The sequence below is a fragment of the Phyllopteryx taeniolatus genome, chromosome 6 (genome assembly GCF_024500385.1).
Source record: "Phyllopteryx taeniolatus isolate TA_2022b chromosome 6, UOR_Ptae_1.2, whole genome shotgun sequence".
Lineage (NCBI taxonomy): Eukaryota > Metazoa > Chordata > Actinopteri > Syngnathiformes > Syngnathidae > Phyllopteryx > Phyllopteryx taeniolatus.
In genome coordinates this window covers 23845508-23871420 of record NC_084507.1, presented here as the reverse complement: position 1 = coordinate 23871420, position 25913 = coordinate 23845508, and the positions used below count along the sequence as shown (strand labels likewise).

Here is a 25913-nt window from a genome sequence, read left to right as displayed (position 1 = left end):
CACGCATTTAGGAGGGCAATAAAACCATTGACAATTGGTTTTCAACGAGGGGCATCACCACCTTTGAGTGCTCCGAGCAGCAGCACAACTCTGCATGCCACTGACTGTGTAGTGTGGAAGCACCTTTAAATGTCATAAAAGGCACACAAAACAAATACTACATAAATAAAAATACAATTAAAAACAAAAAGTCAACCTCTCTATTTAAAACTTAAACGTAATAATTCAAATTTAGAGGTGCTGTGTTCTGCAAAAGCATTTATTCGTGTGCTCTTATCTTAGGATCCCCCTATAGTTTTGAAGAGACATATAAAACAATACACACATAAATGCATAATGTGGACCATTCTCAGTGTTTAGTTTTGTGTTTTTTGTTGTTGTTTTTTTTTTTTTTATCTTGGTACATGTTTAAAATGCACTATAGCTATGTTGTGGGTATGCATAGCCAGTATATGTTTACCTATCCGAATTATCGAAGCAGTCGTGCGAAAAGTGGAAACCTCGCATCTCCAAAACCATCACTTTCAGGAAACCACCCCCCCACCACACAAAAAGAAATTGCATATTTGTTAAGCTATTACATTGACATACATACATTTGCATCATCAAAGAGAGCAAGCCATTCTCAAAACTTTATACTGGACAATAATTTGTACCAAAATAATAATAATAATAACAATAATAATAATAACATACCCACATTAGGAATGACCAGTAGTATAGATTTGTAAAAAAAAAATGACAGTGACCAGATTTGGACATAGACGGACGGTTTCGGCGATATGTAACTTACAACAAGCTTCTTATTTGTTATTCTTTTTTTGCTCATACTTACAGTATGTTGCAAGTACTTCTGCAAGAAGTATGAGATGATCAACAAAGCACTCATATTTGTTTTATTGAATACAAAAGCGAAAAAAGTAATTTGCATCACCACTGATTTTATGTGTATTGAGCAGTTCTCAATATACATTTCCAAACTTTATATGTATTTTTGTATCTATGTATGTATGTATGTATGTATTTATTGATTTCATTGTATGACCAAACTGACAGATAATGAATGAAATGGTTTTCTATATTTTTAGACTGGGACCTGGGACCCTCCAAGTGGCCTTAACATGACGGATAACCAGAGAGGAAAGACAACTAACGTCTCTGATTCCTTATCCAACCGATCCCTTGTCATCTCAACTATATTGGTATTTAATCCCACGCTTTTATCGAATATATGCTATGATAACAATATTATTTAATTTGTGTGCTTCATTGTATTCATGTTCATAATAACAAATCCCTTTAGAGATAAGGGTTGCCAAAAAAATAAGAATATTATATTTCAGACTAGTTGATTGAAGACTCTAAATTGCCCTAAGGTGTGAATGTATGCGCGAATGGTTGTTTGTTTATATGTGCCCTGCGTTTGGCTGTCGACCAGTTCAGGGTGTACCCCGCCTCTCGCCCGAAAATAGCTGGGATAGGCTCCAGCACGCCCGCGACCCTTGTGTGGATAAAGTGGTACAGAAAATGGATGGATATTTAAGACTAAAGGTTGGATAGCAGAAGCAAAGATGATACTGTGGAGATGCAGCAAATAAGAATTACTCTCTACATACAGTGTTTTTTTTTTTTTTTTTTTTTTTACATTAAATAGCCAACCACTCCCTTTAAAGCCAACAGATCCCTTTGAACCTTTTTAGCTCCTGCCCCTCCCTTGTAGATCCACGTCCCTGGTGAATGTCTCCCTCTTGTGGGTCACCACACAGCCCCCCGGAAGTCACCATAACGCAAGTGCATAACTGAACAGTCAATCATGAACCGTGTGAAGAGAAAGAGTCAACGTGGTGGAGGGCAGATTGAGCGGCCAAAATAGCTGTGCTTAGCAGGAGGGGGGTCAGGGGCCCATGGTGGGTTCGGAGTCTGGGCCGAAACCGGGGCAGGGCCGGAGACTGCAGAGGGCCCGCCGTGGGGGCAGGGCAATTTGCAGCGGCACATCAATGTCCACATGAGCAGGATTGAAGTGGTCCACCGTGACCCGCTCTGGTTTACCTCCCATGTCGTTCACAACATGGAAGGACCCCCGGTAAAGGCGATGCAGTGGGGTCCGATGGCCGTCGTGGCAGATAAAGACGTACTTGGCTGACGGTAGGTCTAGAGGCACTGTGGGAGACAATAATGAGAAGACGCAATGGGGACAAAAACGTCAGCAACTGCCCGGGACACAGCCCGGTGAGAGGTGGCAGCTCAGTGGGCTACGGCATCCAGGAGGACCTCTCCCGGGAGACGTAGTTGGTGGCCATAAACCACCTCAGCGGATGAGGTCTGGAGGTCCTCCTTAGGGGCAGACTGAAGACCCAACATGGCTCACAGGAGGCGGTCGGACCAGTTGCTGTCTGTGAGACTGGTCCGCAGAGAGGCTTTCATAGAGCGATGAAACCGCTCACAGAGCCCGTTGCCTGTAGTGTGGTAAGTCTTCACACCCAGATCCTCAGCAAATGTCGTCCAGAACTCTGATGTAAACTGTGGGCCTCTGTCAGAGGTGAGGTCAGCTAAAGCGGACAACCCAGGACACGATGAAAACTCAGGCCACCTTTGCTGAGGTAGTAGATGACAGGGGAACAACTTCCGGCCACCTGGTGGTCCTGTCTACCATGGTGAGGAGGTGAGTGAACCCATGGGACGGAGGCAGGGGTCTCACCAGGCCATGTTCACATGGTCAAAATGCTTCTCCAGCACAAGAAACGGAGCTAATGGAGCTCTGGTTGGCGTTGAACTTGTATGTTGTATGTTGGCACACCATACAGGAGCCAGCCCATATCCTGACGTCCTTCCTGAGGCCCAGCCAGAGAAACTTGGCCCAGACCACCTAGTGGAGGCTTTCACACTTGGGTGGGAAAGGCCATGGATGGTGTTGAAAACACATCGCCGCCAGCCAGCGGGCACCATATGGGCCGCAGTTGGCCCGTGGAGACATCTCAGAGGAGAGTGGCGTTGCGTTTATCAAACTTTCCGTCCTCCAGACGTAGTCCGGTGGGTGCCGTCCGATAGGCTGGAATGGCAGAGTCCGTGGCCTCATCGGTGGCCATGGCAGCATAATCAAGCCCCAAGTGAACTGCCCCACGATTGACCGGGAGAGGCAGTCGGCAATATAGTTGTCTTTGCCAGCCAGTTCCAGATGTCTGTAGTGAACTCGGAAATGGCAGAGATGCCAATGTTGCTGACGACTAGACCACAGCTCCGAGTTCTTGGCCATGGCAAAAGGCCCCGCCCACCCACTGCTCACACACTGCTCCCACTGCGTGGTCTGACGTGTCATGAGGGGAACTGGGCGCTGGGGGACAGGTGCGTGACCGAGGTTATCACCATATCTCTAAGGGAGAGCCCGGACACCCTGCGGAGAGAGCCCGCCTCAGACAACCCAGACTCTGCTTCCTCATGGGAAGGCGTGTCGGTGGAGTTGAGGAGGTCTTCGAAGTATTCTCCCCACCGACTCACAACATCCCGAGTCAAGGTCAGCAGCGACCCATGCCCACTATACACAGTGTTGATGGTGCACTGCCTCCCCCTCCTGAGACGCCAGAATGTGGACCAGAATTTCCTCGAAGCCGTCCGGAAGTCTTTCTCCTTGGCCTCACCAAACTCCTCCCATGCCCGGGTTTTTGCTTCAGCGACCACCAAAGCTGCATTTCACTTGGCCAGCCGGTACCCATCAATTGCCTCAGGAGTCCCACAGGGCAAAAAGGCCCGATAGGACTCCTTCTTCAGCTTGACAGCACCCCTCCCTGTTGGTGTCCACCAATGGCTTCGGGGATTACCAGCCACAGCTCCGATCGGCCGCCTCAGCAATGGAGGCGCAGAACATGATCCACTGGGACTCCATGTCTTCCGCAAAGTTCTGTGGGAGGTGGGAGTTGAAAGTCCTTCTGACAGGGGATTCTGACAGACGTTCCCAGCAGACCCTCACAATACGTTTGGCCCTGCCAGGTGGGACCGGCATCTTCCCCCACCATCGGAGCCAACTCACCACCAGGTGGTGATCAGTTGACAGCTCCGCCCCTCTCTTCACCCGAGTGTCCAAGACATGCGGCCGCAAGTTCGATGACACGACCACAAAGTCGATTGTCGAACTGCGACCGAGGGTGTCCTGGTGCCAAGTGCACCTGTGGACACCCTTATGCTTTAACATGGTGTTCGTTATGGGCAATCCGTGATGAGCACAGAAGTCCAATAACAAAACACCGCTCGGGTTCAGATCGGAGGGGCCGTTCCTCCCAATCACGCCCTTCCAGGTTTCACTGCCATTGCCCATGTGAGCATTGAAGTCCCCCAGCAGAACGATGGAGTCCCCAGCAGGAGCGCTCTCCAGCAGACCCTCCAAGGACTCCAAAGAGGTTGGGTACTTTGAACTGCTGTTTGGTGCATAGGCATAAACAACAGTCAGGACCCGTCCCCCCACCCGAAGGCAGAGGGAGGCTACCCTCTCATCCACTGGGGTGAACCCCAACGTACAGGCGCCGAGCCAGGGGGCAATAAGTATACCCACACCTGCTCGGCGCCTCTCACCGTGGGAAACTCCAGGGTGGAAGAGAGTCCAACCCCTCTTGAGAGGACTGGTACCAGAGCCCAAGCCGTGTGTGGAGGCGAGCCCGACTATATGTAGTCAGAACTTCTCGACCTCACACACCAGCTCGGGCTCCTTCCCTCCCAGAGAGGTGACATTCCACGTACCTAGAGCCAGCTTCTGTAGCCCGCCTTCGGCCACCGCCCAGCTCGCACTGCACCCGACCCCTATCCCCCCCCCCCCCACAGGTGATGAGCCCATGGAAAGGGGGACCCACATTATCCTTTCGGGCTGTGCCCGGCCGGCCCCATGGGTGCAGGCCCGGTGCTATATAAAATAAGTTATTCTTTATTATTATAGACTGACCTTTCACTCCTTTGCCGACAAAACCCAGCTCTGCATCAGCCCATACCCAACTTAGATGACATTAAACTTGCTCAAACTCAAGACAGACAAGATGGAGCTCATGGTTGTGGCCCATGAGGCGCTGCTTAGTAAGGTTGGAGACATATCCATTAACATCGATGACTGCTCCATCGCCCTTCTCCTGAAGTCTAAAGCCTCAGGATTATTCTGGCCTCTAAAATATCATTCAGATCCAACATAGATTCCATCACCAGGTCAGTTCGATCTTAAAAACATTTCCAGACTATCACTCACTGACTTGTCCCTGAGACCCTCATCCAGCCACAAAATCACTTCTTGTATGGACTACTGACCAATAAATCCCTGACCTTCTCCAGCCCTATACCCCTATCCGTGAACTGCACTCATCTGACTCTGGCCTGCTCCCCATCCCAAAGATCAAATTCTAGATATCTGGTGACGTGTCTGGAGCGTGATGCAGCCCCAACCTCAGTGTCCTTGGGTCCCTTGAAAGTATTATTATCGTTGTTGTTGTAGTTTTAGACTATTGTGTAAAATGATCAAAATACGATAAATAGTGAAATATTATTCCATTTGTACAATCTTTTGAACCTTTGAAAATCTTAATACAGTGAGTCACTTCAATGAGCCAATTCATGTGGTTTAATCATCTATTACAAACGAAAGGCCTCCATCTGAAAATACGACCGTATGTGTTGGTCCAGATAAAATAATAATAATGAGGAAAAGTATGTAGGGTATTTCAGTATTTGTTATTTTGACCTCATTTGGCCAAGCACACATTATAGGGTTTACAGATTCTTTACACATTAAAGCAATGACTGTTTTTAGCTATGTGGTCCTTTATATGTCATACAGGTACAATACACAGACGCTCCAATTGCTATGATTTGGTATTAGATGCCAAGCCATGCATTGACTTATCCTTTGTCCCATATTTCACAGGAGGAGCCATATGTGATGTTTAAGAAGTCTGATAAGCCTCTGTATGGGAATAACCGCTTTGAGGGTTACTGCATCGACCTGCTGGGAGAGCTCGCCAACATCTTGGGCTTTACCTATGAAATCCGCTTAGTGGAAGATGGAAAATATGGTGCCCAGGAAGAAAATACAGGCCAGTGGAATGGCATGGTGAAGGAATTAATTGACCATGTAAGTCTCACCCATTTTTTTTTTTTTAGCCCCCAACCAATGTTATACAATTTAAAAATTGTCGTTGGTTATAGGACCTTATTGGAAAAACAACATTGAATGGAGATATTCTTTAGTTTTGAATAGGGTTGCACAGAGTTGGAAATCTCCAAGGGAAGTTTAGCAGAGGAATTTTCAGAAGTATAATTCAGTTGTTAGATATTCAGTTGGACAATCTCCAAGATTGTTCACTGCTCATTTTCTGAGCCGCTTCTCCTCACAAGGGTTGCCGGGAGTGCTGGAGCCTATCCCAGGTATCTTCGGGGAGGAGGCGGGGTACACCCTGAACTGGTTGCCAGCCAATCGCAGGGCACAGATAAACAAACAGCCATTTGCACTCACATTCACACCTACGGGCAATTTAGAGTCTTCAATTAACCTACAATGCATGTTTTTGGGATGTGGGAGGAAACGGGAGTGCCCTGAGAAAACCCACGCAGGCACGGGGAGAACATGCAAACTCCACACAGGCGGGGCCGGGGATTGAACCCCGGTCCTCAGAACTGTGAGGCAGACGCTCTCACCAGTCGCCCACCGTGCCGCATCGCCAAGATAATTAATGAAAATTAATGGGAATGAACTGTAACATAGAGTAATTCATACCAACTGTATTATGTACAAACATGATATATAAATATGTTCACGATCAGGTCAGGCCAAGCAACAGCAGTTCCGTGTGCTGAGTCACTGATGTGCACAACTGTAATCGCCCCCAAAGAACATTGGCATTGTCTTCTGTACAGACTGGAGATAGATTTAACGGTCTCTTCACAGAAAGTCTTTAATGTGCCCGGCATCAAAGTTTGCCACTAAAGTTTTGATTTGACTTACCACTAAAATTCCAAGCATATAGTCAAAAAGATTATTTTCTTCAACTTACAGTTTCCAGCAATTAAACATATCATTAAGGGAGCCAGCAATTCATATTCAGAGTGACTGACAGTTCATTTGAATTGCACAGTGTGATGGGTTATTGAAATCGATGTCCTCAATGCACCTATTTGTGTTTACTTTTAGTGGTACAAGTTTCACCTATTTAATGTGGAAACTTGTAATCTGTTCTTTCAAATTAAAGTAGACATACTGTACCTAATGAGCAACATTTTTAACCCACTTTACACCCTCATGCCAGTGACCCACTGCTCACTGTGCCCTTGGAGAGTATAGATGATACATCGGTGTCCCTTGAGCTCACCTAAGTTTCCCATCCATGGGATAGATGAATAGCAGCTAAATAATGGAGCAAACAAACATATACCTTTCTGTAAAAACACAATATCTTACAAATATGGTGCGAATATACTGGATATCTATGTACAGTATGTGTATCCTTATTTGTAACTCTAAAACAAATGAGTCTTGCTCCCTCATCAAAGAATGCCAGTATTGTCCAACCAAGTCGAAACAGTGAGATTTTAGTTGATCTTCTTTGAGAAACAGTAAAAACATTCCATGTTGCATTGCCAGGAGAGACAAAGGAATAAAAGGTAACTGCTAGCTACTGTATGCATTAGCGAGTACAGTGATGCAACGAGAGCATGGATCCTGTCATGAGTAGTTTCCCCTGTTAAAACAAACACAATCTGCTCGCAGTACCGGTAATTGTTACCTGCAACATCCCAGTTAAGACAAACTGCGCAGATAGAAAAATAGCAGCCAATGCACAGTCTGCAGTCAATAACTGACCCATTAGAACTAGCAGTCATTAGGTGTCAAATACTTCTTAACTCGGACTTCTGCTTGATCAATACACTGTTTGAGTGGTGTGTGTCATAGAAGCTGTAGAATCGAGGCATGACGAACCCAAATGCATAAACAAACAAAAAAAACTAGGCCTCGTTCAGGCCGGACAACTCAAAACAGTTCCGCAAAAATCTAAATCATCAAAAAGAACAGTCCAAATAAGCAGTCTCAAGTTTAACCCTTTACCACCCTTTGCCAACTCTTCCTGTGCTAGCCACACCTCCTGTGGTTGTCTCTACAGAGCAAGTTGACTCACATTGCCCAGTAATGTAAAGATCCTGTTTTGTTAATTTGATTGCCTCGAAACATCTCCTGTACCCTTAACTTATGGCCTGTCCCTCTTCCTTTTTATCTTTATTGACAGAGAGCCGATCTGGCAGTGGCACCCCTTGCCATCACATACGTGCGTGAGAAGGTTATTGACTTCTCCAAGCCCTTCATGACATTGGGTATAAGTATACTCTACCGCAAGCCAAATGGGACCAACCCAGGGGTCTTCTCCTTCCTCAACCCCCTTTCACCTGATATCTGGATGTATATTCTGCTGGCTTACTTGGGTGTCAGTTGTGTGCTGTTTGTCATAGCCAGGTAACATGTCACTACCAGTGATCACACATAAGTCAGTATCTGGCTTCAACGCCACCACTCCACATCGCCTCTGTGACTAACAATAGGCTACTCCCAATAATTGCAGAAGCAGTATCCTGAGCATGCCGAATTGGCGACATTATTTGATTGTTATATATACGGTGTCAGATGCTACATCATTGTCGCTGAATGTGTTTAACTCAACTTCAATGATCACCGTGGAATCTGTTTTGCTTGAAAATAATTTGTGCTTCAAGAGTGTTTTCGAACAAGGTTGCAAGGTTACTCCTCGTCTGTTGCTATTCATAATGGTACCAGGAAGAAGAAAACCTCATGAACCCTGAAAGGCAGAGAAAACAGAAACCTTAGACTGAGACATTACAGGTGTACAGGTACCAGCTATTTGAGGGTTGTGTGTATGTGTCTGCGAGAGTGACCGGAAACTTGTGCACTCATATGAATGTTTTTGGGATGCTGTGCCTTTCCCAACCTTTCCCTCTCAGATTACTTGTTGTCTTTTCTCTTTCTTTCACCATGCCTCAAACATGTTGTAGAGAAAAAGGGGCCCAGAAAATGTGCTTTGTGACCCCAATGATTGTGGAAAAAGGTACAGATCAGGGCATTTGTCTTTTCGTATCTCGTAGTACCTGGTTGTGACAATGGAAACACGTCAATAAGTATGGGGAGCGATTGGTCTCAAAATGATTTACACAACTGTAGCCATAATTTACACGTGTTTTTCAGATCCACAAATATTTTCAATGTTGTGTGTGCCTTTATCATGACTTATCATTTGTAAATATTCATTTCTGCTTGTGAATTGTTGGAGGTGCGTTTGTGGATCAGCGGGCACGCTCATTTATTTTTGAGACAAACATCACGCAGTTTTCAAGATATTCACAGACACACAAGTTGAGAATATTCACACGTGTGGGAAGGCCCGCCCGTCCCTCCGTCCGCTCGGCGGCAGTATTGCTGTCTCCGTTGATGACTTGACATCTGACAGTCTAAATAATTTTTCATGTTCATGCAGCGGCTCGGCGCGATAACAGTAGCTAGCTGTTAGTCATTTAGTTTGTAGTCTATACTCTCAACGGAGACAGCGACACTGCCGCCTATCAGATGGAGGGACGGGCGGGCCTTCCCACACGTGTGAATATTCTCAACTTGTGTGTGTGTGTGTGTGTGTGTGTGTGTCAATATCTTGAAAACCGTGTTCCGTTTTGTCTCAAAAATAAATGCGCGTGCCTGCTGATCCACAAACACACCTTCAACATTTCACAAGCAGAATTTATCATTTACAAATGATAAGTCATGATAAATGCACACATAACCATAAAAAAAAAACCACATGTAAATCGCGGCTATATCGGTGGATCTGAAAAACTGTGTAAATCACGGATATGTTTGTGGTTTTGAAAAACACGTGTATATTGCGGATATATTTGTGTAAATAATTTGAAGACAAATCTCTCCCCATAGGTATGACTGTAACAAGGCCAATAACTACCTTGCAGTGAAATGGACTTTCTTTCCAACTTGTCCATTTAAATTCCCTCTTTGCTGATGTGGCCATATGTTAGCCCTGGATATGTCATTGGTTGTTTAATTATGCAAATGTCCCACATGAATTGACACCACCATCCACGATGTCAATCAAGTAAAATAGAATTAAGCAGCGGTGATAGATGTATTCTTTAAAGTGAAAGTCATTCGTGAATATTATCACGTCTCAGTTATATCGCATATCGGTGTGAGCACCGTGGTGCAGAGAGAAATTACGCTGTATTGTGCAGAGAGAAAGTGCCCTGCTCCAGTATTGTCGCTTTTTCAAACCTTTTGTATATCGCAACAGTATTTTAAACATAGGAAGTGAAAAATTACAGTTTCTTGTTCTTGGCTTTGAGGCTAGAATTTCAAGCATGGTGAGAAAAAAAAAAAAAAAAGTCCATGTTAACTTTCAAACTTTCAGCAGACATTGGCTCTTTTCTAGCCATGACTCGACAGTTTCACTGTTAACACGTATGTTTTCTGATGTTACTGGCATTACGATTGCACACAAAAATAAAAGGCAGCAACTGTCAAAATATAAAATACATCATAATACAGATATATATATATATAGCTGTAACTGAAAAAAGGCAACCAATTTAGAAAAGTATGCAGTAGTTGCACATCAAGAATACATAACAGTTAAAGAAATACATTTGATCTCGTAATAATACCATCAAATTACAGTTTTTTGTCCATTTCACTTTTTTTCAGTAACAAGAAAAGAGTGAAGAACAGCTTATTATTTTATTCAAACAAAAACAAAACAAATCCATTATATTTGATTTTGGTGTAGAGATAGTGATGCAATACTGGAATTTTGTCACAACCCAAGCAAAAAGTGACTAAAACTGAAACTGCTAATCTATACCAGTAATACTGGAGACACATATTGTAATTCATATCAGACACTGCTCATCAAGCACCAGCTGCCTCACGTCATGCCTTTAATAATTTTCTGGTGGGGAAATGTGAAAGTTTGCTCATGTCACAAAAGAATTTTGAGACCAGTCACCACACGTTGGCAAAACTGTGATACAGATTATACCTGTACAAACAGTTACTTACATATAGGGCATATATCTGTATATATAGGCACTTATATTTGTGTATGGGCATTTGTGTGGAGGAGTTCAAGTATCTTGGGGTCCTGTTCACGAGTGAAGGAAGAATGGAACGGGAGATCGACAGGCGGATCGGTGCGGCGTCTGCAGTGATGCGGACTCCGTATCGGTCCGTTGTGGTAAAGACGGAGCTAAGCCGGAAGACGAAGCTCTCGATTTACCGGTCGATCTACGTTCCTCCCCTCACCTATGGTCACGAGCTGTGGGTCGTGACCGAAAAAACGAGATCTGGGATACAAGCGGCCGAAATGAGTTACCTCCTCAGGGTGTCCGGGCTCTCCCTTAGAGATAGGGTGAGAAGCTCGGTCATTCGGGAGGATCTCAGAGTCGAGTCGCTGCTCCTCCGCATCGAGAAGAGCCAGATGAGGTGGCTGGGGCATCTGATTCGGACGCCTCCCTGGTGAGGTGTTCCGGGCACGTCCCGCCGGGAGGAGACCCCGGGGACGACCCAGGACACGCCGGAGAGACTACGTCCTTCGGCTGGCCTGGGAACGCCTCGGGATCCCCCGGAAGAGCTGGATGAAGTGGCTGGGGAGAGGGAAGTCTGGGCGTCCCCGCTAAAGCTACTGCCCCCGCAACCTGACCCGGATAAGCGGTAGAAAATGGATGGATGGATGGATATTTGTGTATGCATTGCGGTAGTTGTAGTTGTAGTGTGTGACTGATTTTATGAATGAGACAAAGTAAGAATAATGAGAATCAATTAATAGAGTCGTTTTTTTCCCCCCAAGGTCATTGCATTTCACAGTTGCACATTTAAATACACAACTCAATCAAAATTTCCCCTAACAATGGAACTAATATTACTACTTACATGATGTTGTCCCTACGTTCTCTACATTTGATGCTGTGAGATGAGATGAAGATCAGCTATTCCTTCCATTATTCATTCATTCGTCCATCCTCCGTTCCGCTCATCCTCACCAGGGTCGCGGGCGTGCCGGAGCCCATCCCGCCCGCTTACATTATGACACACAAAGTAGATTTGTGTAAGATGTTCTTTCTTCATTATCATTAATCTGCCGTGAGTCTTATAAGAGCCTTGTATGTACACTCTCATTTCAAAGCCATGCCTCTGAAGATGTTTCAAATTGGAATCAAACACGTCAGGATCTCACGCTTCATTTTTGTAATTTGCCCCTCAATTGATCTCATCACAACCCTCTAAAAATGCCGTGGTTCTTTGTATGTTTCTGTTACAAATTGGATCAAATGTGTCAACAACAGTGTTATGTTTGCTATTTTTGTATTCCTTTATTTTCTATGCTGATTATCTTGTTCATGGTCATGGGGAGCTGGAGCCTATCCCAGATGACGTCAAGCAAAAAGGCAGACTACACCCCGGATTGGTCATCAGTCAATCCTGTGACAGGGCATCCATTCGCTCTCACATTCACATTGTCACTGAACTCTCACAGCCTGCGTGGACGTCATTCAAATTCAACACCGCACCATCTGTGACTCCTATTTGCTAAGTATATATTAATTTTATATTCAGGGCAGCAGAGTGGAGTAGTGGTAAGCACATTTGCCTCACGGGTCCCACACTCTAAAAACATGACAAAAGTTCAAAGTAAAACCAAACATTACAAAAAAAAAATGTCTTACAAATTTCAGATTCAGTCACACCTACGGGCAATTGAAAGTGTTCAATTAACCTACCATGCATGTTTCTGGGGGCGGCACGGTGGCCGACTGGTTAGAGCGTCAGCCTCACAGTTCTGAGGTGCGGGGTTCAATCCCCGTCCCCGCCTGTGTGGAGTTTGCATGTTCTCCCCGTGCCTGCGTGGGTTTTCTCCGGGCACTCCGGTTTCCTCCCACATCCCAAAAAACATGCATTCATTGGAGACTCTAAATTGCCCGTAGGCATGACTGTGAGTGCGAATGGTTGTTTGTTTCTATGTGCCCTGCGATTGGCTGGCAACCAGTTGAGGGTGTACCCCGCCTCCTGCCCGATGACAGCTGGGATAGGCTCCAGCACGGCCGCGACCCTAGTGAGGAGAAGCGGCTCAGAAATTGGATGGATGGATGCATGTTTCTGGGCTGTGGGAGGAAACCCGAGTAAACCCATGCACGCAGGCACGGGGAGAACATGCAAACTCCACACAGGCCGGGCCGGGGATCGAACCCCGGTCCTCACAACTGTGAGGCATCGTGCCTCATTTGAAACAGGATTTCAAAATAAAACATACAGGACTGTACATGTTTTCAGAGGCTATTTTGAAATGCTTTAATGTCCTTAAATGTTCTATAAAACTGTGTTGTGAGTTTGCAACAGTCGGAAAATGGGGATCCCAGGGTGACCCGAGTTGAGAAGCGCTGCTCCAACAACTGTCGGCCTGGCAACGGGCTGTGGCGGATCCCATCCGGTTCGCCGGATGCGCGTGAGGCCAGATGGCAGAGACACTGGAGCCCAAATATCACGAAACATTACACGACAGGAAATATGTCTTCTTTGGAGTAATTATGGGTTCCGGTTAAATGAATAAGGGAGTTGCAATTCCACTGAATACGGGGCTTTGGTGTTTATATAGTGAGGGAGGGCCTCATGTTAGAAAGTATAGCCCCCAGCCTGCTGTCGTCACGGGTCTGGATTTTAGCCCCGGATAAAAAAAATAAAGAAATAAAAATGTCCAAAAATCAGGCCAACTCAGATGGTGAAAAAGAATTTGAAGCTATATCTCAACAACCCAGTACCATACCTAAAAACACATTTGACGTATTAAGAAAGAAAACACAACGAGTTCAGTTGAACTTTGAACCTGGTGAAATGAAGTCAATGAAATTGCCCGTGTGTTTTGTGAGTGTAAATGGTATTATGTCTGTGTTTGCCCTGCCATTGACATGATTGAAGTTAGCTGGGATTAACTCCAGATCAGCCACGACCCTAACGGCTGGATTTTGTATTTCGTCCACACAATCAACACCCAACAATTTGTTTGATGTTCTTCTCGTGTCTACTATGCAGTCAGTGGGAGTAACCCAATATACTGTACTTTGTTCCAAAAGGCTGTAACGAACTTTCACCTGTCCCACAGTATAAATCTTTTATATATCATTACTGCCTCAATTTATGTATTAAATACTTCACATATATCAAATCAGAAGAATGACTCGACAAAGTATACAAACATATGCGGAAACAAATGTGTTATTTTCACTACAAGCATTGTGAACTCACGAAAAGACGAAACTAATCGTGCCCACAAATGCACACAGCAGAAATCCTGCGTGTGTTCAATCTCACAAAGACTATTGTCTTGTGAGAGAGCAATACGAGCATTTCGACAATGATGATTCATCCACCTTGACATTTCTGTGGGATGACCCTGCCCCCCCCCCCATGAAAGGATAAAACGTGGACATTTTTTTCATCCATGCTTATCTGACCTTGCACAAAAGATCTCTCACTGCAGAACAGATGGCCTAAGATAATACAAGGACACTTAATTGAAATGACAGAAGAAGAGATCAACAGTGGCACAATGAAAGAAGGGTCTTGTTGTTTTTTTTCTCCTATAAATGGCTTTGGTTTACCATTTCTTGACCAAACTTAGAATAGCAAGCGCAAAAGAGTTCATTTGCAGTCTAACCAATGCAGGGTGGAGATGACAACTTTGCTCATCCATTGACAGGGCACACGGAAATCGTTTGCTCACAATAGGATGAGGACAAAACCCACTTGCGACGGGGTACAGTAAGGGCGCAGTTCTGTTCCTATCAATGTGGCACTGCAAATTGACAAGGGAGCAAATCTCGGACGAATCGAGGCAGCCGATTTCTTTCAAGCGGAAAAAAAATTCAATTACTGGGACATTCAAAGAACACAGCTCTCCACTTGTCAATGTTCTCAAGTATTGTGTGGTGAAAAGTACAAACACAGCGAACCTCATTAGCACTTGTTGATGAGTTGAACTTAGGGTGATGTAATTTCATCGATCTAGACCTACATTTTTAATGATGTGCAATTTGAATTAAAACTATAGTAAAAGGCCCAGAGTGAGATAAGCGTCGGCTTTACACCATGCATTAATATTTGATTAGCCAAATATCCGATATCCAATAGCCTGTTAAGCTGCTGGAGTGTAGCTTGAACTTTCGTTCCCCAGAACAAATCGAACCTGGTCGGTATATTTCATTGTAGACAAATAAACACGTGCTGATGCATTGTAACTTTTCTTTAACGTGAATAAAGGAGAAATGTACCATATCTGCTTGAGGACCGTGTCGAGTGGTGAAATCACAGAGGCCAAAGTTGGCATAATGGGAGTGAACAGAATATAAAACAATTCTCCGGTATGAAAATTCCTTTATTTTCTCAACCAATTGATTAAATTACTGAGAGAACTTGACTTTCATGTGCGCTTGCCCATATGAGGAGTCAATTCAAGCCGACTAACCATGTAGTGCGTTGGATGCATAAGGATTTAGACAGCAAGAGGTTTGTCGATGCAGTTTTATGAAAGTTATTCACTCACACAATCCTATTGAAAATGTCACAGCAATTGTTGTAAAAATGCATTTCATTTACACATCCAAATATAGCCGCGCAATCTGAGAGTCTCGAATCACAATTCCAATTCAAGTCAAATTATATACTCAAACTATATGGGTCATTTTCATATAAATTGATCAATAACGGTGAATTTCCTTTTCAAAAGAAATGATTTTACCGATATACGAGTATTTGACTTGTTGGCAGTTGTTATCCATCAAAAGGTTCTAATTGTTTCTAAGGGGGGGAAAAATTCAAAATTACGTTTTCAAACTTTTAATAGCAACGCGTCTTCAACGTTAGGTGTCCAAAATGAAGTTTTCTGAAGATTTTACTCCTATTGCTTAATATGCCTTTTTCCATGAAAACTCACACAAATGCATCTTAGTGTCTTCAAAGTTCCTTCTTCTGGTTCTTTCACAAACGGTCCTTCTGTGTCACTCGAGCTGTCTTTACCGTCAATGGCAGCGGAGAGAGCCTCATTATGTTGTCGTAGTACACCAGAGGGATAAAGACAAGCGTGGAATGGGTTTAATGAGGAGTTAGGATCATTTATGCACTTGTATCCACAGAGTTTGAAGGGCAACACATGGAAATTGTGCAACTCACCTGATTTTTTACACGGCTGTTAGTCTTTACCGTTATGCACTTTTGCCTGTGCTGTTTAAAAAGCAGTGTATTTCAATGGACAACCACCATTTGCTCTGTCAATAAGGACTGCCTCTACTATGAATGCCGAAAATTTGAAATCGTCAAAAACTTTTTGAAAATAGTACTTGAAATGTGGTTGTTTCAGCATGAAAAACCAAGGTGGCAGAAAAAATTGCTGAATTGATGATTATTTTTTACCGTTATTAGCGTATTTGTTTGGACTATAAGTCGCAGTTTTTTTCAAAGTTTGGCCGGGGGAGCGACTTATATTCCGGAGCGAATTATATGTGAAATTATTAACACATTATTATATAATTTCACATGTGATTTTCACACTGTGTATCTGTACCTGCAACTGACAATGCGCCTGACGAAAGTGACATAAGAGAGGAAGTGGCGCATCGTCTACCTCCGTCCGGAGTTGCCGGAGTTGTTTAGAAGTGAGACCGAGGATGAAGATTTCATTGGATTTAGTGATTTGGAGTGACACTGATGGTTTGGTAAACTTGTTAGCATGTTCTTTATGCTATAGCTATCTGAATAACTGTTAATATGTTACGTTAACATACCAGGCACGTTCGCAGTTCGTTGTTTATGCGTCATGTAACGTTAGCTGAATGTGTTACGTTAGCATACCGTACACCTATTCAGCCTGTTGTTCTCTATTCTTTTTTTTTATTTTAAATTGCCTTTCAAGAATAAATGTCTGTTCTTGGCGTTGGATTTTATCAAATAAATTTCCCCCCAAAAATGCAACTTATATATGGTTTTTTTCCCTTCTTTATTATGCATTTTTTGGCTGGTGCGACTTTTACTCCGGAGCGAGTTATAGTCCGGAAAATACAAATTATTCATCAAATTATATGAAAATGACTCACAGATGCAGAGAACTGTTATTGAAAGTGACGGATGTTTTTTTTCCTCCCATCTTCCATAGGTATAATGGCCTTAAAAAGTATCTGCCCTTTCTCAAACTGTTCTTTATGCAACTACAGTAAACATGTGTGTTCTTTGTCGATTGTCACAGGTTTAGTCCCGACGAGTGGTATAATCCCCACCCTTGCAACCCTGACTCGGATGTAGTGGAAAACAATTTCACCCTGCTAAATAGTTTCTGGTTCGGAGTTGGAGCTCTCATGCAGCAAGGTAGACGCCTCTGCCTGCCACTTTTTTCTAGCACGTCCCACTTTTTGCTGGGGGTCATTCTTGCACTTGTCCGAGGCCCATGACCATGCATGGGGGCCTCTGTGCACGCATTTAGCGACTCCATTGGTAATGTCTAATAGGTCAGACTGAGCTTTGGGATTTTAGTGAAGGGAATTTTTTTAAGGTAGATAATCTTCCTGCATGGTTTGTGTCTCCGTGTCCTTAATTCATTGAAATCATTTGAACAGGTAAGTTCACCCATAATGAATGTCCTTAATTGCAATCACTCACCCTGCTTGTCTGACGTCCTAATAGTTTGTGCCACATCTTCTCAACTAATTGACATCTTTCAAATGTGGAGTACCCCAATGTTAAAATTTAAATGTAGAATGATATCACCCCAGATCACGGAAGATGCATGTTACAAATTCATATGTCAGTAGAGTGAGTAGTGGTTGGCATGTTTGCCTCACATTCAAGGGATGAATCTAATTCCCACTGTAAAATCTCTGCGTTGGTTTTCTCCGGGTACACCGATCTTCCACAGCCGAGAGCACATGTCTCATGTTCGATGACAACTCTAAATTGCCCGTAGTTGTGAATGGTTGTTTCTCAATAGATGCCCTGTGACTGACTGGAGAACATACCAGGGGTGGATCCCGCTTCTTGCCCCAGAGTCAGCTGTGATAGGCTCCAGCACACTCACGACCCTAGAAGATTAGCTGTATAGGACAGGGATGGATGGATTTTCAAATGAGGAAATATTTCTAAGCCACAGACACTTCAGTATGTTTGAAACAGCTAGATATACGTAAGTATAAGTTAGCCTGGTCTCTGTGCCTGCCTTGCATTTTTTTCATAGGACTGAAGAACACACATATCTAGCTGCTCTGAGGTGTGAGTTTACCCAAATTGCAAAATATGTTTTCTTTCGAAAGCAAAGCAAAGCTAATTTATTTATGTAGTGCATTTCATATACAAGGTAACACAATGTGCTGAAAAGCATTTAAAAACAAAGAAAAAGCTTATCAACATTTAAGACAAATAGAGAAAAGGTAAAGGTACAATTAAAACACCATACAGTGCAAGAAATATCATTTAAAAGTGGAAATGCTCTAAAAAGCATGAGGAAAAAAAGTTTTGAACCCGGACTTAAAAACATTCACACTTGGGGCTGATATCACTTGTGTTGGCAACTTATTCCATTTCTGTGCAGCGTAATAGCTAAATGATGCTACAACATGTTTGCTTTGGACTCTGTGTTCCACTATTTGACCTGAGTCTGTCAATCTCAGAGCCCTAGAACTGACCCTTGAGGGACCCCATAGGTCATTGCCATTCGATGAGATTGAACACTTCCAATGGTTACAAAATAACTCCTTTCCTCCAGGTAGGACCTGAACCATTTAAGGACTGTTGCATTTAGTCCTACCCACGTTTCCAACCTATTCAGCAGTATATTATGATCTAAAGCCGCACTGAGGTCCAACAAGACCAGAATTGACAACTTTCCCGAGTCAGTATTCAACCTTATATCATTTAGCACTTTGATAAGAGCAGATTCTGTTCTGTGATGAGTTCAGAAACATGACTGAAATTTGTCAAAAAGTCCATTTAAGTTCAAGAAATTGCTGAGTTGATTCAAAATAACTTTCTCAACAATCTTGGCTATGAAAGGGAGATTTGAGATGGGTCTATAGCTTGCTAACATGGAAGCGTCCAGTGTTCTATTTTTTAGAAGGGGCTTAATGGCAGCTACTTTAAGAGCTTTAGGAAACTCGGCTGACTGAACTGAGCAATTGATTATTTACTGCAAATCAGCTAGCACAGACTTCGCAATAGCTTTGAAAAAAATCAGGTGGTATTGAGTCAAGACAGCTCGTTGACGGTTTCAGCTGCTGAATCGTTTACTCGACAGTTTTTTTGGTCAACTGTATCAAATTCTGACATGGTAATAGAGTTTTTCCTGGGTGGCTTCAGATTAGTATCATTTTATCATTTTTCTGATTTGTGCTGATATTTAACGTGATTGATTGTATTTTTTCACTAAAATAACGAGCAAATTCATTACATTTATCAGCTGTTAGGAGTTCTGGAGCTATCTGATTCAGGGGTCGGTGGGGGTATTGTGAGCTTGTCAACCACAGCAAACAGCTTACTGATGATGTCAGACAAGTGTTGCTGTCTAGCCCCGACTAACTCTTGGTTAAAATTACAAAGACTTTGTCTGTAGAGGTCATTGTCAATTTGGAGTTTAGTTTTTCTCCACTTACCTTCTGCTTTCCTACATTTTGATTTCGAGGTCTTTACCGTCATAGTGCTCCTCCAGGGTGTTCGAGGTCGCCTCAAGATTGTCTTGACAGCATTCATGACATTTGAGATTTTACCGGTCAAATTATCCAGCCAAATAGATTCATGTGAAGATTTTAGATGTCCACTTTTCATTTCATTAAAGTTGAACGGAAGGTTTTTATGGTTCATCCAACAAGGAAAAGGTATGGCAAAAGCTGCAGCTATATATACAGTAGTTACAAAAACAATGTATTGCTTTAAATGATGAATTACAGAGCATAATTAACATCATGAACTGGGACCACAGTGATCAGGTGTGGATTATTCAAAAGAAGGAATCAATGTGAATATTTGATGCAACTATTTTCTTGAAAATATCCAATGTGAGTGTAAAATGTTTTGAGTAGTTTAAAATAGTCTAATTTCCTTAAAGATTAAGACATTTTGGGTTACCATACAAACTGACTCGGAAGAAAGGTATCAACACTTGAACGACCTTGAAACACGTTTTCTTTCATAGTTAGGTAGGTCACCTTTATAACAACAACAACATTCTCAAACAAACAGATCCAAAAGATTCTGTGGACATTTACTAAAGAGGCATTTAACATTTCCCCATGTCAAATTAGTTTTAAATGCCCTCTTATTACAGGGGATGTGGCTGTGTTCAGAATTAAGAATTTCAAACTCAGATTAAATGGGAGTCAGCACACACCTGCCATCATTTAAAGTGCCTCCGATTATTCCCAAATAAAGTTCCAATGATCTAGTAGGCTTTTTCTGGCAGTTTTGTACTCACATTTGCAGCGCAAGCCATGGTCCGCATAGAGCTTCCACAGCATCAGAGGGATCTCATTATTCAAAGGTATCAGTCAGGAGAAGGGTAAAAAAAAATTCCAAGGAATTAGAGTAAATATAGCATGAAACACAGTGAAGACTGTCATCGACAAGTGGAGAAAGTAATTGATGAAAAGACGAGAAGAAAACTGGTCAGCAGGGCTGCCAAGAGTCCGACAACAAAAACCGATGGAGCTGTAGGAATTTTTGGCAAGTACTGGCTGGTTAATACATTTTTGTGACAACAGTCTCCCATGTCCTTCATACGTCTGGGCTATGGGGTCGGATGGTTCCCCTTGTCCGTTCTGTCCCTCTGTTCCCTAAAACCCTTTTCTGTCTGGCTGCATTTTCTATAAACATCAGAATAATAATTTTAAAAAAATAAGCAGAGGGAGAATTTCAAACTCCCCTCTTGCACAGCAAAATTGTTCCATCACAAAAAGCAAACAAGTCCATCATTCTGCATGACCATGCAGCTGAACAGGACAAGTTAGTAACATTTACTGCCATTGACGGCTGTTGAATTCAAATATAATATGTTGACATGGAGGCCTGGCAGTGAATGAGTTATTATATATATTATATTATCTTATATTAATTAATAATGCAGCCCTATGGGAGGCACAAGCCAGTGCAAACTGAAGGCCGGTCCCAAGCCCGGATAAATGCAGAGGGTTGCGTCAGGAAGGGCATCCGGCTTAAAACTTGGCCAAACAAATATGAGCGTTCATCCAAAGAATTCCATACCGGATCGGTAGTGGCCCGGGTTAACAACGTCCGCCACCGGCAACGTCAACCTGCAGGCCGCCGTTGGAAATTCAGCTACTGTGGGTCGAAGTCGAAGAAGAAGAAATGCGAAAGTCTGAAGTGGCAGAGAAGTATGTTAGAATAGTACAGGACATGTATGAGGGCAGCAGAACAGCGGTGAGGTGTGCTGTAGGTGTGAAAGACGAATTTAAGGTGGAGGGGGGACTGCATCAGGGATCAGCCCTGAGCCCCTTTGTGTTTGCAGTGGTGATGGATAGGCTGACAGATTAGGTTAGACTGGAATCCCCATGGACCATGATGTTTCCAGATGACATTGTGATCTGCAGTGAAAGCAGGGAGCAGGTGGAGGAACAGTTAGAAAGATGGAAGCATGCACTGGAAAGCAGAGGAATGAAGATTATCTGAAGTAAAACAGAATATATGTGCATGAATGAAAAGGGTTGAGGGGGGAGAGTGAGGCTCCAGGGAGAAGAGATAGCAAGGGTGGAGGACTTCAAATACTTGGGGTCAACCGTCCAGAGCAATGCTGAGTGTGGTCAGGAAGTGAAGAAACGGGTCCATTCAGGTTGGAACGGGTGGAGGAAGGTGTCAGGTGTGTTATGTGACAGAAGAGTCTCTGCTAGGATGAAGGGAAAAGTTTATCAAGCAGTGGTGAGGCCAGCCATGATGTACGGATTAGAGACAGTGGCACTGAAGAGACAACAGGAAGCAGAGCTGGAGGTGGCGGAAATGAAGATGTTGAGGTTCGCTCTCGGAGTGACCAGGTTGGATCAAATTAGAAATGAGCTCAGCCAAGGTTCGATGTTTTGGGGACAAAGTTAGAGAGAGCAGACATGGATGGTTTGGACACGTCCAGAGGAGAGAGAGGGAGTATATTGGTAGAACGGTGATGAGGATGGAGCTGCCAGGCAAGAGAGCGAGAGGAAGACCCAAGAGAAGGTTGATGGATGTCGTGAGGGAAGACATGAGGGCAGTTGGTGTTCGAGAGGAGGATGCTGGAGATAGGCTTACATGGAAACGGATGACGCGCTGTGGTGACCCCTAAGGGGACAAGCCACAAAAGAAGAAGAAGATATTATCTTATATTAATAATTAAATAAATAAATAAAACAACACTTGTAATGTCCCCCAAAAATGTCATTGTCCAATAAAAACAAAGTTGAACTTTTTGGTCATAATTCCAAAAGTTATGTTTGGTGCAAAGACAACACTGCTCATCACTGATAGAACATTATACCCACAGTGAAGCATGGTGGTGGCAGCAAAGTTCTTTGGGGCTGCTTTTTTCAACTGGAACCGGGGGCCTTATAAGGTCAAGGTGGAGCGAATTCTGAATAGTTTCAAATACCAGTCAGTAAGAGCAAAAAACCTTCAGCCTTCTGCTAGAATGCAAACAAATGTCGGGAAAAGCCTCCTTAACCTGCTGAACTCTATTTGGGGTTAATAAGAGGCATTTGAAATGGTGGCAGGTGTGTGTTCACTCCCATTAAATTGATCAGTTAATTCTGAACACAGTCACATTCCCAGTTGCGAGGGTTTGCACACTTGGGTATTCAAATTATCTCATTTTTTTGTTTTTACCTCACTAAAATAAATTCATTTTAAAACGTTGAGCTGGAAAGGTCAAATTTATGGTGGAATTAAAAGAAAAACAATATTTATCATGGTCTCATTTTTTATATGAAAAAACTGGCATTTGAACAGGGGTTTGTAGACTTGTATATCCACTACATCCTGTATGTATTTCAAGCCAATATGATTTGGCTGGTTGAGAAGATGTGGCTTCTGCCCAGAAGGCAGATGCAAGGACCAGATGATGGATCACAATGTAGAGAGGCTCCCCTGCCCGGTGGCTTGCCCCGCCCCCAGAAAATTGTGGGAAGCGCTGTTTGGTCATGACGTTACCTTGGGTACATGACAGTCAGTCCCAACCAAGTTCAACTTGGGTTGGACTCACATCTCATGGATCGGCATTTTTCTCCTTCCTTCAGAAAGGAAATCAGCTTCCACATTTGTTTAAGTGACCAATTACCAGTTTTTGCACACACAAACCTTGAGTAAATCAGGCCCAAAGTGTGTATTTGCTTTCTAGCAGATGCCTTATAGATGGACCTTAATTTGTTCCTCCTAATGTTCTTTAATCTTCTTGTCCTCACGTGGACTTTTAGTGTAGCGCTGTTCAAATTACACTAGTTGTCTACCTGTAGATACATTAATTGAAATAATTTCCACAGCAATCACTCCACTGAGATTTTTGTGATTACTACAAATAGTCATACAACGTCCTGTGCCCGCCTGTTTTTTGATGCCCATAAAGCTATGGCTAATTAAACTTGTCATTTTAGTCTGATTGATCTAAAAGTGTGTGTAGTTAATTAAACTTAACTTTAAATTTCAATCGGATTGAATAAAAGGTTCCCTTGCCACTGCTGTATCTATAGCAGTGGGTTTCAGCTGCAGTTGTTGTTGTTTTTTTTTCTTCCTGAATGCAGATTAGTGGAGCCCACAGTTTTGGACCCTGCCTTTGTGGGTCTTTGTCAGCTGTGAACGAATGTCCAACATCCCAGCTTTCAACAGCTAAAGCTGCATGGATAAAACAGATTTCGTTTAACTCAGACTCTTTTCCTTGCAAATAAGCAACTTCACCCCCACTCACACACGTGTGTGTTTAGCCACACACTGCATGTATTCTTCATAACGGAGGTTATAAACGGTCTAGTGGCCAATCAATTAAAATAGAAAACTATGAAGAAAAGCTTTATACAAATATTATGAAGTCCTAGTCAGAGTCTAGATTTAGGTTAACTGCCTAAGTAGACACTTTGGGTAACATTCAGCAACCTCTGTCTCACCAAAAAGGGAATTTCGATGAGACTTTGCCCGCTGCAACAAAATATTGTGTTTGAGGGTATTTTTGTTGGAGTTTGAGCCTGTTAGAAGGTGCAGAGGCCCGGCCGGGCCTCGCCTTTCCAGGATGCTGCCCCTCTCTCTCATCTACTGCACAACCAGGTCTCACCACCTCCCTTTGCTCCTCTCACTTAGGATCTGAGCTCATGCCGAAAGCCCTCTCCACCAGAATTGTAGGAGGAATCTGGTGGTTTTTTACTCTCATCATCATTTCCTCCTACACGGCAAACCTTGCAGCCTTCCTCACTGTGGAGAGGATGGAGTCCCCTGTTGACTCTGCTGATGAACTGGCCAAGCAGACCAAGATAGAATATGGATTGGTAGAGGATGGTGCGACTATGACTTTCTTCAAGGTCAGTTACATCTATATTACATCTTTAGCTACATATTCCAGACCCCAAATTTTCTCAACTTGTGTCCGGCTATTTTATATCACTTACTTACATTCGAGGGGAAAAAATGTCGAGGTTTAATAAAAGCATGTACTGAACAGAAATATAATGGTGAAGTCCCCCACATCAAGACTCTGCCTCAGTTGGGTTGTATTTTTATGTTTATGATATGATGTCAAAGATGGCGCCTACCAGTGTGGTCGCCTCGGTAACGCGCTCTCTAGTATTGTCTTTGTTTTTGTGTTTTTCGTCCGTCTTTGGAGACCTTACACGACTCACTTACACAAGGGGAGACCTGCTAACCATCAAGGAGTCTACTCCAGACTTTCTGTCACCAACTTTCGAATATACGCTCAGTTTTTTCCCAGAGTTACTCACCGGAGCGGCGTCCGCGGTTTTCGGCGCATGGAGACGGAAGCGGCGCCACAGAGGGAAGCGAGCCGGCATTCAGGTGAAACTCCGCAAGAGAGGACACAGATTGGCGTTCCCGTCGATCCACCTCGCGAACGTACGCTCCCTACCCAACAAAATGGACGAGCTTCATCTTCTGTTAAAGACAAGTAAAGACTTCGGACGTTCCGCGGCCATGTGCTTCACGGAGACCTGGCTCTGCGACGCTGTACCTGATGCCGGCATTATGCTTCCCGGTTTCCACATTCATCGAGCGGACCGCGACATGGAATCATCGGGGAAAACAAAGGGCGGCGGGATATGCCTCTATATCAACGAAAAATGGTGTACGGACGTCACGGTGATCAGCACACACTGCAGCCCGCATTTGGAGTCGCTATTCTTAAATTGTAAACCATTCTACTCGCCACGTGAGTTCGCATCATTCATTCTCGCTGCCGTCTATATTCCGCCTCAAGCTAACACGAACGCCGCATTGCTAACGCTCGCCGATCAAGTCAACGAAATTGAAAAAAAACACCCCGACTCACCCCTCATTATTCTCGGGGACTTTAACAAAGCTAAACTCAACCACGAACTCCCTAAATACAAGCAGCACATCGACTGTCCTACCAGGGAAAATAACACTTTAGACCACTGCTACACCACGGTAAAAAACGCATACCGTGCTATACCTCGTGCAGCCTTGGGCTCGTCTGATCACTGCTTAATTCACTTAATACCGACGTACAGGCAAGAACTTAAATGTGCGAAGCCTACAGTGAAAACAGTCAAAAAGTGGACAAATGAAGCCAAGATGGAACTTCAAAGCTGCTTAGACTGCACAGACTGGAGTGTCTTTGAAAATTCAGCTGGCAGCCTGGATGAAT

At 43.6% G+C, this 25913-nt stretch overlaps 1 protein-coding gene across 2 annotated transcripts in view; it reads left to right on the top strand.

The window, feature by feature from the left end:
* Positions 1-25913, top strand: part of LOC133479713 (glutamate receptor ionotropic, kainate 2) — a 180507-nt gene that overhangs the window by 111617 nt on the left and 42977 nt on the right. For both annotated transcript variants that reach the window (XM_061777034.1, XM_061777033.1), the window contains exons 9-13: positions 1089-1202; positions 5894-6100; positions 8247-8470; positions 17319-17437; positions 24377-24594. In XM_061777034.1, the coding sequence (XP_061633018.1) occupies positions 1089-1202; positions 5894-6100; positions 8247-8470; positions 17319-17437; positions 24377-24594 (882 nt within the window). The remainder of the gene's footprint in view (positions 1-1088; positions 1203-5893; positions 6101-8246; positions 8471-17318; positions 17438-24376; positions 24595-25913) is intronic.